This window comes from Marmota monax, unplaced genomic scaffold (assembly GCF_021218885.2).
Source record: "Marmota monax isolate L192 unplaced genomic scaffold, Marmota_monax_Labrador192_F-V1.1 WCK01_AAM20220418_F8-fsc00002, whole genome shotgun sequence".
In the NCBI taxonomy this organism is placed as follows: Eukaryota; Metazoa; Chordata; class Mammalia; order Rodentia; family Sciuridae; genus Marmota; species Marmota monax.
This window is the reverse complement of record NW_026693571.1, coordinates 3806124-3825310: the sequence shown is the minus strand read 5'-3', so window position 1 is coordinate 3825310 and position 19187 is coordinate 3806124. Positions and strand designations below refer to the sequence as shown.

Below are 19187 nucleotides of genomic sequence, written 5' to 3'. Positions count from 1 at the left end.
TGCGAGGCCTAAAATTAAGGCTTAATATTATGTCTACTTTGACATCTGGAAAAATTGGAAAGACCTCAAATGGTCATCCAGAATTTCCTTTTCTCGGTCTGCTTCTGTGGAGTAGCTTCCCTAGCTGAAAATCATCCTGATCAAATAAATGATCCAAATGTGCTGTCTACTTATCTGTGAATAGTGGGTTTTAATTCTATGCCAGCCTGAAGAATTATTTGAACAAGCCAATCACTTCTTTCTGTGGGAAGTCAGAGCCACCTCATAAGAAAAAAGAAGTCAATTTCCATAATGAGGTTGCTTGAGGTTCCAAGTGTTATTATGTTCTTGGTACCACAAACCCTGCCTCTCACAGCCCCTGGTTGTTCATTCTGTTGCCAAGTGTGACACCCATATAGGCCTGGATATCATGCCATGTCCTCCTTCCTGGGTTGTGAATCTATGTGTCTGGCAAACTACTGTCCATCTCATCTCTCCAATGTTACTTGTTTGGCCATCTCTTAAAACCCTAGGGTAGAAATCTCTCTCTTACCAATAGAATGAAAAAGAAGAGAGCAAAATAAGTGAATGTTGCAAGTAGAAGTTAGAGCTGTGCTGTCCAATTTTACAGCAGTAATTCAATTAACTTTCATTGAATACTTAATCATGTGTCAGGCTTTGGTGATATATAAGACTTCAAATAAATGAAAAACAGTGATTTTTAAAAATAAGGTTTTAAGTCTGTTTTTTTTCTCTCTCTCTCTTTTCTTCTTCTTCTTCTTCTTTTTTTTTTCTGCTATGAGCAAAAGACCTGCCAAGAAGATTTTAGAGGAGGAAATGTTTATTTTTAATTTACAGTTTCAGGGACTCAGGATCTGATGTCCAATTCCATTGCTCTGCACCAGAGATGAGGCAGAACAGCGTGGTGGAAGGGTGTGAAGGAAGAAGACAGCTCAGGACTTAGCCATCAGGAAACAGAGATATAGCTCTGTTTACCAGGGACAAAATATTAACCCCAAAGGCATGACCCCAGTGATCCATCTCCTCTAGTCACACCTTATCTGCCTGCAGTTACTACCCAGTTAATCTATATCAGTCAACTGAATCATTGATTAGGTTACAACTCTCATAATATAATCATTTCACCTGAATGTTCTTGCATTGTCTTGCACAGGAACTTTTGAGGGACACCAGATATCCAAACCATAACAAATGGAAATTAATTATTTATATGAATATTTAATTTCAGGCGTGGAATACTGTGTATTTGTCATGGGAGAATGCAGAAATAACTATATTGATATTAATAAGTACAGAACATTTAAAAAGAATAAAACGTCTTCATTTCTGGAAAGAAGAAGGTGAAATTAGAGATAAAGATTTATGGAGAATTGAGAGAAATTTTCTTCTAATTTTTAATACCTAAACATTGGTAGCATACTTTGTTGTATATGCTTCCAATATACATATAAGTCTCCATAGGACACATACACTTCTATTAAGTTTTGCTTCCATATTTTTATTAATGTTTCCATTACATTTTTCATTGGTTTGAGGGAGTTAGCGCATTAGATTTAATACTTTTCAATAGGTACAGATAATCTAGTGAATAACTAACAAAAAATAGATAGGGGGGAAAGGAATAAAGAGACTTCAATAGGATGAATTAAGATGGAATTACCTTGCTGTGAATGTTGATTATCAAAGCAGCCAAAGGGAGAAATAAAAAACTTGTTTTTGCCTTGTGATTGGAAGACAGTTTATCATTCTGACCAAATACAATGATATGTTTAAGTTATATATGTGTTTTTACTAAGGGGGGTAGAATAAAATTTCTGTTTGATGAAAAAAGAGAGTACTTTGTTGGCTCTACATTATTTTTGTAACTAATATGTTTTGGCACAACATCAGTCATTGCACTATTTAAATATGTTCTCATTTCCTATCTACAAGAAGCCTATGTGTAATTATTTTGTTTTCTCCATTTTATGGAAAAAGAAACTATGACCCAGGGAAGTCCCACCAACTGTCTAAGGTCATGCAATTAGTGAGAGGTAGAACTGGGATGAGAGCTCAGAGTTTGAAACACATTCTCAAACCTGGTTGTACTTATTTTATGTTTAGAATTTAGAGAACAAAGATAAAGAAAGGAAAACAATCAGCTATTGATTGAACCCTTGGGTTTCAGAGGAATTTAAAACATTACTCTAGTGGCCATACCAACAGTAGTGTTTATTCTGAAGAAGAGAACCAGTCACCTGTTATGCACATACTACATCAGTTACTTTAACAGTTTACATTCCAGTAAAGACAGTTTCTCTATGCTTTACCCACCTTTCTCATTGGCAGACGTGGAAAATGGAATTTGGGTGGTCAAAAACTAGTTGAAATTTCTCAGACATAACATATATGCATATATACATTTGCATAATGCATATATATTTTAAAATATGTGTATTTTCGTGTCTAAGTTGTATTCCTATAGTTGATTAAAAAAACAAAACAGTCCTATTTGCAAGACTACCAGTTTTTTTTTTTTCTTTTTGAAATCGTTAGGCATTATTGTTTTTGAGGGACTTCCATCAAACAAATAATTAATATTATCTAGCTACCAGAAATAGAACTTTTATTTCTACCATAAATATATCTATTTATATTTTTGTCTATAACTAGAAATAAATTATTACTCATAGTAAATAGGTCACTTTATATTACATTAAAACTGTGAGAGAGAAAAACAAAACTATGTAAAACTAATGTAAGATATGCGCGTTAAAATCCAGGCAAATAAAATCTGTCATTAAATTAAAAGTTGTATTTTTTAACAAAAAATACAGTGATAGAAAGTGTACTAGTGCTCTTCCTTGTTGTATATTTAATTACATTTGAGTCATTGTTAAATACAAAAATAAATTGATTTTGGATGACTTCTCATAAAATAGAATTTTAGGGATGAGTATTTGACAAACATATATAATATTTTGATGAAGAATTAGAATGAAATATTGTTATTGCCTTTATCAAAGTAACTAATAATTATATTTGAGAGGCAACTTGAGCAAAGACATGAAGAAAATCAGAAGAAATTAGTATGCTCAAAGGCTTCAGGAAGTATTTTTAAATTTTTAAAAATTACTTCATTTACAACCAGGAAATAGAATTTAATTTAAATTTTTAAAGAATTACATATATTAAATATTGAATCAATTATTCTGGATATCAATAAGGATATCCTTTTGTTATTGTTGTTATTGTTGAGATGGGGACTCACTATGTTACCCAGGCTGGCCTCAAACTCCTCAGGACAAGGGATCCTCCTGTCTCAACCTCCAGAGTGAATAGTTGAAACAGGTCTACTACCACGATGTAATATCTACTAGCATGTTAATAACCTCCAAATATGATAGGACCTTATAATTCAAGACAGAAAGATTACCTCTTCTCTAGAAATTGATTTTTGGGTGATATGACTGAGTAATTGGGTTCAAGTTAGAGAATTAGTGACGTTTGAAGACATAAGCTTTAGACTTTTCTTTCTTAAAATAGGTGTGTTCCCCTGTGCCAAGCACAAGATACAGATTTTCCTGATTTACTGTGGTACAAAATCTTATAATCCAGAGTCCCAAGTAGTTTATTGTCAGACGCAGATGAATTATGTAATTGAAATATATTTTGTTGTCTTCGTTATCAAACTTAATAAGAAAAATGTACACACTGATTGAAATAACCAGGAGAGAAGAGGACAGTCACATTTGGGAAATTTTTGCTTTCAGATATTTGTAACTAGATAAATTAAATTGTATGCATTATTTAGAAAACAAGGAGAAAATTCAGAAAATGGGCTACATTTTTAAAAAATCTGATGATGTGCTAGAGTATCCTGAGGTTTGTCAATTTCACTTGAAAAATATATGCCCTCCATCCTATCACTATCTCTTTTATTCTACTGGGCAAAAAAAGAGTTAATCTTAAGAAAGAATTAGAATATACACAAGAGGAGGCTAGTATACAAATAATTGAAAGTCAGAAATACCCAATTACTCTTATTTAAGTGTTCTTAAAGGATGCTGTGAAGCACAGACCTGCCTAAGTAACAAGGTGAGTTGGAGCTGCTCATCTAACAGTGGAACCACCAAAGTCACTGACATTTATATCAACTTGTACCTATGAAAAAAAAATCTTACATTTTTCTGAATAAAAAAAGATCAAGAACTTTCTTTGCTAAAGAAAACAGATAAAAATCATAATGAAACATAAACACAAAGTTGGATTCTGAAATAAAATATGTAAAAACCCTGATTCTCTTTTAAAATGCCCAAATTTGATTTGCTTGCTTAAAATAAAACAAACAAAATACAGAAAAACAAAGACATAGACCTTCATTTTGCTACTGAATTAGTGCAAATATAATTTCTCAAATTATAGGGAAAATTAGTATTATTTACAGTCTTTGAAAAATTACTCTGGGGGAAGGATGGATTGATGGGTAATATTACCAGAGTCAGTATGATTTACTGTTCTGTTGAAATTTTGCCTTCATGTATCATGGAAAAGATTAACCAAGCCTTAATATATCATCATTGACAAATGGGATAAAAATCCCACTAGCATGATAATAACCTCCAAATATGATAGGACCTTATAATTCCAAGACAGAAAGATTACCTCTTTTCTAGAAATTGATTTTTGGGTGACATGACTGAGTAATTAGGTTCAAGTTAGAGAATTAGTGATGCTTGAAGAGGTAAGTTTTAGACTATATTTCTTTCTTAAAATAGACATTAAAAACATAATCTTCTACAATTGTAGATATACTGGCATATAAGAAAAATTCATGCTTTAAAAAGATTGACATATACTATATAGAAGGCACAATGCCTCACTATACCTGCAAATACAACTTGGTGTTTTCATTCCAGAATTATCAATAAAATTTTTTCTTCTATAGTGAAAAAATATATATAACTACTTCATCATTGTCAAAGTGAAATTATATGGATTAATATGCTGTAGGCTAAGATTTCTGGACCCATTTCAAGATGGCCTTTCACATAATAGTGATGTTATACAGTTACCCCCGCGCCCTTTTTTAATTCCCCCCTGAAACTCTCCAATAGATTTTAGTGGAACCACAATGTCAGGTTCACTGAGAATGGTCTCTCCTGGTTGACGAACCAGTGATATCTGTGAATACAGAACTTTTCAAATAGGCCCCTTTTACAAGATGAAAAGACACAAAAAATATGGCAGGGTACAACTTCACAACTTCTTTAGGAAGTCAAGGAAATTCATAAAGGGAAGTAAACAGAGAAAAATATATGTGGGCTAAATAAAGTAAATGAAAATTATTCAAAAATAAATGTGTGTGATATTATAATTTCTTTTTAAAAAAACCCAAATTATTTGTAAATTAAGGGAAAATGTTAGCCCTTTATTCAGCTATTGGGTTACCACTAACCTAATTTACAAACACCTCAGTCCTTATCTTTTCCTCAAAATTTTAATAGGTTCTTTGCATATAATCAGCATTAGTAGTCATACACAGTTTCTGAAAATTAGTTAACAGAGGAATTGAGCTGTATGATAGTCCCCACACTAGAAACTGGTAATACTACAAAACCCCACAATTTTTTTTCTGAAGAGCTTACATAGGGATTGGTGCTAGTAACTGCCAATACGTGCATATATAACAGTTTTCATTTTATGAAAAAGATCGAAGGAAATTTATTCATATAGTCCTCTGTTGACAATCACAAATGCAACAAGGGGTAAAAGTTGTGGGGCTTGTTTTTTCTACTTAATAGTAAAGTAAATATCTTGAGAGGCATGATTCTTGTCTCCAGTGCTATCTCACTTTCTGTAGCTCCTGTCTTAGCCACGATGGCAGAGGCTGCCCCAGTCTATGTAGCAATTTGGACAGTTCCACATTATGATCTCGGTAGTAATTAGAGAGGAAAGTTCTAGACTGGAAAGAAAAAAGAAAAAAAAAAGATTGAAAGCATTTATCATATTCTCAAACCAGATTATGAAACCTGTATTTCTTAAGAAATTCTGTTATGATAGAGATGTTTACAAACTACCTTATTTTTTTCCTCAAACATTGCTCATTTTAGTCTTTTAGAAAAATTTGGAAAAAGAATAGCTGAAAAATAAAAAAAAATAGGTCCAGGTGTGTGCTAAGTGACTTATCTATCATTATAATACATATTTATTGTGGGATCCATGATGATCCCACAGAGAAAAAAGTGAGAACGAAAGTATAATACTAGAGAAGAATAGGTAGGTACCTGGTGAGGAAGCAGATATATAGAAGTTAATGCAAAACATATTATAACTTTTCTTTTAAAAATTGCAGCATAGAATAAAAATTAAAAGTAAGCACAAATAATCACAAAAACTGAAATCCATGATTGCAAAAAATAATTTACCACATTACAGAAAATTTTTCTATATTTATTCAGATCAAATATAGATGGTTTTAATCATTAAGAGCTTTCTACTTTCAAAATACCATAAGATCTCTGAAGTGGGTCTTTAAAAAATTCTTATATTACTTGTCAAACTGGAGAGATTGGCCTTTATTAGATAAATGGTAAAAATTAAGGCTAAAATATATCAATGGTTTTAGTTTCATGGTTCACTTTTATTTACACAAACTTCTGGAAAACAGAAAATTTGTAATTAGCCTTTCTTTCTTGATGTCTCTTTCTTTTTTTTTCTTGATGTCTCTTCCTTCATATTATAACCCAGTTTACATAGTTCTGTGAATCTTCAGCAAATCAGCGGAATTGAACACTTTTCCCATGTAAGTATAGGTGGCAATGGCCCACACATAGTTTGTCTATCTGACATGAAAAAGTTCTACCATCTCTTTCAAGCTCTCCCCAATATTATAACACGAATGGGTCACTTTCTTCATAAAACTGCCTGGAAACTTTTGTATGTACTGTGGAAATGGATTTAAGACAACTACATTGCATCTTGGACCATTCACCAGGCCTCTCGTTGCATTTCTACCCTTAAACCAGAGTGTAAACACTTCAAATTTGGATGTTTATAGCAGTAGTGGGAACAGTACATTGATTTTTGGCAGATTAAAGTGATTTCTGAAATCCTTTTGAAATAATTGAGTTCAGAGATACAGTTGAAGGACTTTCTGGTACTTCTGTCTCCATAGTAACACGTGCATCACTGGCGTCCTCCCTTTGCTCACCTTGCCTTCAGAGATATACTCAGGATACCTGAGTCAATTGCTGTTGGTTTCCCATCCCTAGAATAACACTAACACTTTACTTCACTTATCTTCACTTCTGTTGAGATTTTCTTTTTCTTTTTCTTCTTCTTTTTTTTTTTTTTTGGTCTTTTTGGAATTTAGTTTGTCATTGTTATCTTATTGTAAATCTGTGACCAAAACTAATTTCTCTATCCTCTAATAAATGTGGGTTCATAATTATTTTATATGTGTATCCTCTCCATTGCTTAGTTCAGGATCAGTCATAGTGCAGGGACTGGATAAGTGTCTTAAATGTACAAGAATGATCTTTCTATATTTTATGTAAAAATCACTTGTTTGCTAAACAAGTATTTCACACATTTGAAAAGGAAAATATTTAAGTTTGAATTGCATTCCAATAGGAAAAAATCTATAGGGATATTGATCAACCCTTTGTCTATCTAGTTATCTCTCTCATCTTCTAAATGTATAAACTACTGATGTAAAAAAAAAGATCAGAATATGGGAGCATATCTCTGTTACTAATTTTGAAATATCTGTATAAACAGATTTTTTGCTATAGCAGTTCATATTAGGAGAATATTACCTCTGGATCCATGGGTGGATATTTTCGGCCTTTGCTTTTTCCAAGGCATTTGGTCTTTCCTCCTTCCAGTAGTTGACACCAAAAGCCCTTCTGGGGATCAAACCTATATTAGATGAAACATTTAAAGATTATAAACTGTATATAGAATTTTCAGTGAGAGAGCCTCACCAATTAACTAAAGAAAATGTAGTTTTTCATGCCCATTGTTTTGACTTAATTAGTTTCCACAGATTCGGCTGATTTGAGAGGGGACATTGAGATAAAAGAAACTATTAGTATACATTTTAAGTAATGCCTTCAGTCCAATTTGACATTGAAATTGTTATATTCTATATTTTACTTATGACTCTATATAAAATCAGGGACCAACATCAAAATCACATTCCATATATAAAGTACCTTTAGGATATTTTATCTGCTTATGATCACTGACAAAATATGTTGACACTGCAGGGCATGGTAGTGCACACTTGTAATCCCAGTGGCTTGGGAGGCTGAAGCAGGAGGATCAGGAATTCAAAGCCAGCTTCAGCAATGGTAAGGTGCTAGCAACTCAGTAAGACCCTGTCTCTAAATAAAATAGGGCTGAGGATGTGGTTCAGTGGTTGAGTGTCCCTGAGTTCAATCATTCATACACATGCATACACACACACACACACACATTTCTTTGAAATCATTCTATGATGTATATTAAAAAAACCTAAATGTAATGTAGGCATATGACTCTGAATACAAATATAATTAAACTTTCCAACTTGGAAAACGCTTCATTTTGTTTAATAGTTTAAATGTTTTCACTTTAAAAAAAGGAAATTATATTGTTGTTAGACAACATGAGATACCGGCAATACAAATGGTGAGTGAAAGATTACACAGCTCTTCTTTCTTTTTGTTGAAGGCAGATAATCCTATTGGATGATTAAGGTTCCTATACTCTTAAAGGAAATTCTAATGTTGTTTTGCTTCCATGGTTGCACCAAGTTACAAAAGGAAGGATGTGTGGCCTGATTATTTTGTTTAAAGTGAAATGTATAAGAATTTTTGTTTAGGACTAACAAGATAGGGAAAATGAAAGAATGAACCAAATAAGCAGGGAAATTTTAAATTTATTGCTATGGGACTTGCCGCATGCATAAAACATTGAAAAGGTTTGCATTTTTTGTTGCTCAGCAGATGTTTTAGAAGGATGAAGCATAATTGACTGGGATGTAAAGTTAATTAGTTGCGGAATATTTTGTTGCCCTGGGCCCATTCCTATAATACTGGTACACCTGCAATTTGCATCTGCACATATGTGAACTCATTTAGGGTGAGAAGGAAATTTCTTCACAGTTCTCTGCCCAGCCTATTATTAGAGACCTGATCTTTGCAGTCCAAGTTGTCCTAGTACATGTTATCAATTAAAATTAAATACATCACTAGTTAAATGGATAAAAGGAAGACAGAGTCATTTCCAACCTGAACTTTTCAATCTGCTCCCTGCCTATCACAGTCCTTTCTCCAGTTTTCATTAATTTCCCAAGAGGAAAAACAATTCAGCATGCTGTGCAAAATGAGATGGGGAAGTCGGCATAACAGTGCCCCAAACAGCATTTTCTGCCTCAGGATGAGAATATTTAACTGTGTTAAGGTAAAATACAGCACTGGCAACAAAGCTGAGATATTTATACACACACTGAGCATCTCTCCTTTGCTCTCAGGTAGTGTGGAAAACTCAGGGTGGACTGTAGTCTCTCCTTGCTCTCTGCAGCAGCCATGTGAAGCAGAGCTTAGTACAACCTGAGCAAGAAGAGCCATTTAAAATATTGCAAGTCTAGAGTATTGAAAGTTTTTTAAAAAGGATAGACATAGCCTTAAATCTGCGTCATTTTGCTGTCCTATTTTCATTTATTGTATTGGCAACTGTGTATATCCTAAATCTAACAAAGGCTATTTATCTTCCCTAAGTTGTATCAATTCATTGTTTTACTTGAGTAGGCATGAAATTGTGAAATTAAGATGGAAAATGTTTCTCAAATAACTGTTAGTCAACTTTTAGAAGATGAGTTGACTTTCTTTATTACACTTAATATCACTCTAGTTATTAATTTTATGATATGTGAGAGATATCAAAATTCCCATTTTATGTTGCTTATAATTTTCCTCCCAAAAGTATGATTTTCCAGGTTTATTGAACCATGAGCAACTATTTGTAGTAAACAGGATAGAAGCATTGCCTAAACTAATACTGAGGAGCAGGGAAGGTATGTCAGCATCAATAACTATTAATGCAAAACATATTATAAGAAGATTGTCTACTAAATCAACAGGGGCATGCCTTGTTTGTTGCTATTTCCATGTGTAGGTTAAAAACTTCATTAGGGTTATTTTAGTGGATAAGGAACAACCAAATCTTGTTACTGCTTTTCCTGTCCCTCCATTACCCTCTCTAATTGTCTAATTGCTGATTCTAATCTGCTGTGAACTGGGAAATTACATAATCAGGCTTGTTAGAATTTTGTGTAAAATTTAATAGACTTTGTATCTGACTTTGTGGGGGGAATGTTTATGAGCAAAGTCCATGCCCTTTTAAAATATGTTTTGGCTTCTTGGAGATTTTATTTTGGTTTATATTCCTCCTTGCCCATTTGAAATTACCTTAATATATGGGTTTATTTTCCCAAGATGACTGTAACAAAATCTTCCATCCCACATGCTCTTCTGTAGCATGACCTTGTCTTTCCTTATTAAGAGGTGGAATCTCATTTTCCTTTCTTAAATTTGGACTGGCCTTAGTGACCACAGTAACCATCAGAAGGCAGCATAAGCAATGTCCTATGACTTGCAAGTCTAGGTCAGAGAAGTCTATGACTCTCTTGCACCACAGCTTCCTCAACATTTCACTCCCTCCTGGAACGCAGCCACTGTGAGAAAGCTGAGTACCAGGAGAGGCCACGTGGAATCTTCAGCCTACTAAGCACAGCCTTTGAGCCATCCCAGTCCAAGTATGTGGATGGAGAAGCCTCCCAATGATTTCAGTCTTCAGCCATTTGGGTCATATTGAAATACTCAAGTCCTCCCAGATGTGACCTGAGATAATGAGTAAAACAAGCTATCCCAGCTGTGCCTGACTAATTCGTGAGCTACAGAATCCATAAGTGTCCTAAAATAGCTGTTAATTCATGCCAGTAGTTTTGGAGATGCAACAATGGACAGCTGGAGTATGATACATGCTTTCATTTATTTGTAAATATTTTAGTAAATACAGAATGAAACATGAATGTACTTCATTCCCAATTTGGGGCTGGGCACTTTCACAGAAGGAAAGATGTCCATCGATATTTCATTTCTAACTTGTAAATTACTCAGAGGAAGAGAATATATTTCTCATCTTTGTAGCTTCAATTTCTAGGATACTTTCTGCATAGAGTAGACTTGTGAAAAGTTTAGTTAACCAAACTGGTACTAGGGAAAAGCTCCAAAATAGGGGAATTCATTCATCATAATATGAAATACTCTATAAGATAAAGTATTCCTGGCATTCAAAAGGGAGACACTACATGAGTAATGAAGATATTTCTTTGACTGCTTTTGAGTGGCAAAATGATGTATAAATTCATAGCTAGTATATGGTGCTATATACACACCTACCAGTGATAATTTATGATGGCAAATAATGGAAATGAAATCAAGCATGAGAATAAACTCACGTTAGTGCTTCAGAGTAATTGTAATGAGGTGTAACTCCCAGAAACTTCTGGACTTCATCCATCACAGTAGCTGGGTCAGATCTCAGCTGCTGTCCATCAATAATTAGCAACTGTAAAGTCAAAAATAGTCACTTTATGAAGAACAAAACTAAATTGAATAGACTGTGCTGCTTCCCTTGACCTGGTATGACATTAATAAATTAGGTCAGTATGAATAGGAAGAAAACATGAACTACTTAGAACACATTTTAATGTTTGCTCTTCTTGCATCCTTTCAATTAACAATAATTAAAGTTTGCCATAGGGGATTATTTTTTTGGGAGTTCTTAAGTGATAGTCCTTCACTTACTTTATTCTAAGTCAGAAATACACACACTCTCTTGAGTTAGTACTTCAGTGAGAACAGAATATTTCCATCTGTAGTGTAATTAGATAAGCATCCCGACTACCAAATCTCATACGGGCAAACCTGGAGTCAAAGACAGAACTACTGGTCATCCAGATCAAAAAGATCCATCTAGTGTTATAAACCATGACAAGATGGTGGAGGAAGATGTTTGTTCTTGTCTTTATGACCTTCATTTACTGTTCTAGAAGATCAGATTTACCAAAGGAATGTTTAAAAAGAAAAGAAAAACATGTCATTGCTGAAGTCCATTCTCTGGGCCTTCAATTATGCCCTGATCTGGAATGAAAACTATAAGAATATGGATATTTCCTGAAATCCTTATTTTGGGCTATATTATATATTCCGGGAAATGCTACAGTACTTTGTATTGTGGTGGTCTAGTGCATGAGCTCCTTCTGTCCTTATAAGGAAATCCACAAATTAACTGTCAGTTCTACTAGTAGTTGAAAGGTGTTGCCTGTGAATCATACGAAATTCCTTTGGGAGAACTTACCATTGTGAAACCAGCTACTATTCAAAAGAGGATCCTAGGAATGTGTTTCAGAGTCACTTAATAGAATTTTAATAGTAATTGTGAAATTAAAAATAAAAATTCACATTTCGTCTTTACATACAATTTTCTTTGACAATAAATTTCTATCCCTGGCAATGTTTGTTCACATTTTTCTGTTTGTCAGTGAAACACAATCATGATGTAATTAACAGAGGAAATTAATATCAGGACATTACCTGAGAAGTTGCAAAGTAAGTTAGCCATCTTTCTATGTGGACAGCATACCATCCAGGTACTAGGCATCTCCTCTGCAAAGTTTTTAAGTCAGATGGGGCCCAATATCCTGTTGTAATAACTTCATAGAAATTAAATCTCAGGGCAGCTGGATCTTCATGTGATCGTTGGTGCTTTAAACAAAAAGTCAGTTGTAAGGTTAGTTTTTCAAAATGTTTCTGTAGCTATATAAATGAGTGTGTGCACGTGTGAGATGTGTGTGTCTTTCATATCACAAAATAATAAAGGTACTTGATTATAGAATGAAAAATATGGTCAAAACTGCATTTATTAAAATAGGCACTGGCACATTGCTTATTGTAAAATACCAGCCTTCACTACACATCAGGTGATATGCAGAGAGCTTGTGGTTATGTGCATGTCTAAGATGTTTAGTTGAAAAGCAGAGACAGAGTACAAGAATTTTCTGTGTGGATCTGATTAGGAGAGAAAAAGTATCAGGGACAAGACAAATCAAGTCTGATAAAATGAGATTCAGATGGGCAAGAGTGAGCTTACATATTACAGAGCCCACTATTTCATTATAGCTGCTCCTCCAGGGTCTAACGTTCCCATTTCTCAGTATGGCTGGTGCTGTGGAGAAGGCAGATATCTATTTATCATGTTTGTTTAGGTTTCAGATTCATGTTGATGTTAATCAAGGTTCTTTCATTCTCCTATGGGTTTCCAACTAACACTGCTAATTCTCAAGTACTACTTCACTCCTACTTTTTCAGTACAAAATTCTCTTAGTCTTTTATACCAAACTTTCATTGGTCGAGCAGGAAAGAGCCCAACTCAATGAGAGATGAATTTCTCAGTCAATACAATTTCACAAGCATTTATTATGCATCTTTCTAGAACAAAGAACAGCTATAGGTTCCTGAGATAAAAAGATATAACCTAGAACCATTATCTTCAAAGAAATCAAATCTAGTGTGGGAGTCAATAGAGTACTAGATTGTAACAAAGTCATGTATTTGACTAGCAGTATAAGTTACTTGTGGTGACAGCCAAGCCAATAAGGGGTTAATTCTGATGACAGATAAAAGAACATTTTTCAATGGCTGAAACTTTTAAGTTAATATGTTACAAGAAAGATATTGCTAATCCGAAATAAACGAACATAGGAACTAAGAGAACTTTATCATATAAGGTAAGTTTGAGTGAAGGTGGATGATGCGTGTAGGGATAAATGATTTGGTGGTGTGAGATATCTAAAAGTGAATATGAAGAAAATCTAGTAAGGCTAAGGATGAAAATATAATGGAATCTGATATGATTGTGTAATAGCAGACCCCATATGTGAGTAATAAGCCTTATATTTGAGTTAGAAATAAAACAACTAAAAGAGTAAAGATGATTTAGGAAGTGGGGAATAGTTCAAGAGTAACTAGTGAGTGGAAAATTGGTGGGACTAATAAAATCCCCCTAATTATTGTATATACATTGTCCTTCCTAGATGTATATTCACTATGCTGAGAATACAGAAATTTTATAGTTCATTCAATAAACAAAATGTATAGAAATTAGATCATATGAATAAAGAATTATAAATAAGCCGTAGGCATATGAATGCAGGACAGTAACACTAAAATTTCTATTATAAACAGTGATAATCAGGAAGTGTACTTAATCTGTTCTGTATTGATTTATACCAGTTTAGCACTAACTTTTCTTCATATTCCTGTGACTAAGATTAGCATAAAAATATGACCTGGAAGTCACAAAGGGACATATTTTATGGCAAAAATAGCACTTTAGTTCTCTGTGAGGTCCATTATAAAAATATGGGGTAGAAATTACAGTGGCAGGTGACATTTGTAGGAGTTTCTGAATTATACCTGCTGAGCTTTGGATTTATGGTATTTACTGAATAGACAGGACTAGCTAAGTAATAGGCTACATTATTTTGAAGTGTGGAACACTTTGGGGCCCTGCTCTCAGCAATATGGCAATAAAAAGTATTATCAGAAAAAAATAATTCCTTTCAAATCTGTATGTTCAAAGAATTTATTTGAAAAAGCAGGTACAAAGAAGACATACATTATATAAATTCTATTTTACTTAAATGGTTTAATTTATGTGAAAAATTTATTTTAATTTGCTAAAAGCAATGACTATGTTTTCTGCTAGGAAAATCCTCAACATTTCCTCCAAATATTTAAAACTTATAATTAAGGATTAGCATCTTAATGTTTTTGGCACCATTTTAAAAAAATAAATTTATCTTGCTTTGCAATATGAGTTTCATAAACTGAGAAAGACTTACTTTTTTATCCTGTGGGAACACTGATTCAAAGATTCTGATGGTAACTTATGAATCTTGCTTCTAATCCAAGCATTTTATTTAAATCCCCAACTATTTTTAATGCCAATTTGTAATGTCACATTTTTGGCTTTTGTTACTTATTCTTGGTAATACATATTATTGAAGAAATTTTGCAAAGTCAAGAAAAATGAAGAATAAAATTTTTATGGAAATTATTTGTCTTATACCCTTAAATTTTCTTTTATACCCTTAAATTTTCTTTAAGTAAATCTTCCTAATTTTCCCATTCATTTCCATATTTATTAAACATACACATACACAAAATTCATTCACATAGTTGATATTTTGGAATATATATACCCTGTTACCACAATTCAAGATCAACAATTTCAATAAGTTATCATTCCTGTAGACAATTTACATTTCTGTGGTCAGCTTTATCCCACTCATGTGCAAGTTCATATCCCCTTTTATTCATCTCTTCAAAATGCAAGCTCCCTAATCTATTGGTCTCCTTTTCATCAGATTAAACTATTCTAATTTGCCAAAGGACAGACTATCACAGTGTCTTCCATTTCTCTGAATTTACTAGCACATACATTCATCCTCTCCAACATCCTTCAAGTTTCATGCCAGAGATTTTTAGACAGAGACCCATTAATAGAATATAGTGAGGTCTATGAATTTGGATCAACAACAACAACAATAACAACAAAAGCTCTTTATTTTCAGCAACCTCTAAATGAAATTTAACATTTCCTTTAATTGTGAATGATGACAGTAGACACACTAATTATCTTACCTGTAATTTTGCCACCAACAAAAATCAGTTATTTTTATATCACATTATAGGTGTTTCAGACATATCAAAATGTTGCTTATGCTCATCAATATTACAGTGGTTTGACTCGCCATTAGAACTTGTCATTAATGGTTTAGTAAATAAAACTATTACTAGTTTAAAATATTCTGATAAATATATTTCAATATAGTTTTTCCTTAGAAATTCTATGTGTTTAATTTCATGTTTTTAAAATGTATTTTTATTCATTAACCTATTTACTTTGGCTATCACTTCTTGGTTCTTCACAGGGTTTACTACTCATTTTCTCTCCTTACCTGTACTTCTTTTTCTTTGGAAACTTTCTATCTTAAATCAAATCACCACCACTACATAACACATACTATGTTTCCCTTGATCCCACTTCAGCTCCTATATAGTAAGTCAACACCTTGTTTTTTCTCTTTAAAATCACAATTTTTGAGTCTTGCAAATGCTATTACTATTCCTTCATCCCTGCTTATTATTCTACAACCAAACCCATCTAGTTTTTCTCTTTTCACTCTGTGGCTAGGGGCTTTAACTCCTGCCTTATCTTTCAAATCAATGAAAAGAATTAAGGCCTTGTTTTACCCAATTGTGTAATTTCATAGCAGCTCTTTGTCACTGTGTCACCACCTGCATTTGGCAGCACTGTCTCCTCCTAAATTTCAGGTCACCATGTTCCTGAATTTCTTCACTGGGACTGTTATTTTTTTGTCCCTTTTGATACCTTATCTGCTCTGTGCTTTTCATTTCTAAACTATCTCCTTGGGTCATTTCATTATTTTTGTGATTATGGCTCATGTGGCAGATTCAAAGATTTCTGTCTCCAACTGGGACCCCCTCCCCATAATGCCAATAAATTCTACTGTTCCTTTCTGTTAAGATGAGAATCCATATGTCATAATCATCCTTTTCTTTTCATTAGCCTCACATCTCCTGCCCTACCAGGAGATCTACTGTATCCTTCTTCAGGACATCTTTTTGCATGGGAGTGCATGGGCATCATGTAGTTTCCCAGATTGGAAGGAAACTTGATTCATCCTTCATACTTCCTTCTTAGGCTCATTGATTCTAATCTCCAAACATCTATTAATATTTTTATACTTCCTTCACTTTCTACTTATACCACCATTTTTCAGCAAGCCTATTGCAATACCCTCTAGTTTGACTTCACTGAATGACCGTTTGTCATACTCCAATCCATTCTTCAAATAGCAGATAACATAATGTTTTCTAAATGAAAATCTGGTAGTAACACACTGATTACTATTTGCAAAGGCTTTTAATTGCTAAAAAAAAAAATGGCAGCCCTGGTGTGCCTCTGTGTACTATGGTTCTATATACCATGTGCACTTTGCATATACCTCTCCCTCTCCTCCATTTGCCTTCTCCCTTCACACAGTTACTTATGTATTCATCGTTCAGTTCCAGGTAGTTCATTTCCCTAGAGAATTCTCTTGGAGCACCTTTACGTACTTCCTCACAGCATAATCACAATGTTTAATTATTTATCTTTATGATTAGTACCTATTCACACAACAGAATAAACACAATTCTTTAATTACCATTTTATTGATTAGAACCATAATGAAACATACTCATACAATATTCCACTTCAGTGTGACACAAATCAATATTGTCAGGCATTTACCTTTTCATTTGTTCCTATTATTATAGATAGTGCTACAATGTATGTAAATATTTGTTCATACCTTTGAAATTTTCTGTACCTTCAATCCCAAAAAAGGAATCACACTGAAAAGATCTTTACACACCTTTTGATGCTCTTACCAAACAAGTTTTCAGAAAATATCCCAAATGTACCTTTCTTTTGGAATGCTATCAACCTTTATTATCACACTGTTGCCAACAGAAGTATCAGTAATCTTGTCAAGATATTATAAAACTTTCATTTTAATTTATATTTTATTGATACCTAATTGGTTTGATCATTTTTCCCATAAACTGTTGAGCAATGTGTATACAATTTTCTGTTGTACGTGTATACAATTGTCTGTTTGTGCCTTTTGTTCATTTTATTACTGATACTGTTCATTTTATTTAGTGATTTGGAAGAATTACCTATAAATTTTGTTTATAAATTGTTTACCCTGTATTTATTAAAACTATCCTTTTTACATACTGACTTTTAATTTTGTTAATTTTTTAAAGACCAACATTTGACATGATTGTATAGTTTGGGCAATTTATTAATTCTTTGACATATGATTTTTTTCTATTATTTTATGCTTGAAAATCCTTGTCCAAGTTGATAGTATGAGTTAAATATTCAATTTTTATAGTCATAAATATATGCATATTTATACATTATACAAATACAACTATATATGTGTATGAATATATGTATAACAAATACATATATATGTATACATATGTGTTTTTATATTTGAATCTCAGTGTATCTGGTTTTTATTTTCATGATTCACCATTGCCTATATTCAAGCTACGACTAAATGCTTTCAGCAGTGTTTTTCATTGCTCATACCTGGTACCAAGAGTATGCCCTGTCTGAAGGGTCGATGAGGATTGTGATGATCTTGGCTTTGGGGACTAGAGATGCAGCTCGCTTGGGAGCATCTTCTGAATGGAAATAATTAGCACTCTTTTCAAATAGAAAATCACTTGTAATGTTAGATGGAGTAGGAAAAAAGTCCATATACCTGAAGATAGAGAGAGAGATGATTAACCTGAGATTTGATTTAACCTGTACTCTGATTAGGAAGCAATTTGAACATTTTACACTTATTTGACCAATTTGTAATTATTATGCTATAAAGTAGCCCGAATAACAGATATTCAATACACACTGAGTATGAATAAGCACAAAATATTATCATTATAATAACTTATTTGGAGCAGGGGAAGGAATGAAATGGAGTAAGTAGTTTTGATACAGAACAAAGGGAAAATACTGTACATTTGAGCTGATACTCTGTGTTATCAAAAGCCAAATACAGAAATATTGTTTATTCCTGGAAAACAGAAAATTATACCATCTTGCTTCGCTAATATTTTAATATAGTTAATGTGTGTTTGCAAATTATGTGAAAGAAATTTTTAAGGTGAGATTGAAGTTCACAAGATACAAAAATGTGCAAGTCAAAATAGCTATAAAATACTAAACAGATTAAGGGATGGCTGTTCTCCTTTTTAGCTGCTGCATAATTTGTAGTATATGTAGCAATGTGAGCACATTATAGTCTATCTAGAGTAATTAAGGGGATATTTCCTGCCAGTTGATCCTGTGGTGCCTCAGTAGGTTCATTTCTCCATATGCTGTTGGAACGTTCCTCTGTGTGTAGATTATGGAATCAATATGTTTTGAGGTTAATTCAGTACAAGGCTTTAATTATGTGTGTAACCCTCCTTACAGCTCATCACTTCTCTAACCCTCAAATGTTCTAG

General features: G+C 33.2%; 1 protein-coding gene across 1 annotated transcript in view; it reads right to left on the bottom strand.

Annotated features, from left to right (window-relative positions):
- Positions 1–3109: 3109 nt before the first annotated feature.
- Positions 3110–19187, bottom strand: part of Ndst4 (N-deacetylase and N-sulfotransferase 4) — a 252847-nt gene continuing 236769 nt past the window's right edge. The window contains exons 10-14 of the mRNA XM_046459045.2: positions 18268–18442; positions 12627–12797; positions 11489–11598; positions 7800–7902; positions 3110–5944 (exon numbers count right to left, since the gene is read on the bottom strand). Coding sequence (XP_046315001.1) covers positions 5825–5944; positions 7800–7902; positions 11489–11598; positions 12627–12797; positions 18268–18442 — 679 coding nt within the window. The 3' untranslated portion in view covers positions 3110–5824. The remainder of the gene's footprint in view (positions 5945–7799; positions 7903–11488; positions 11599–12626; positions 12798–18267; positions 18443–19187) is intronic.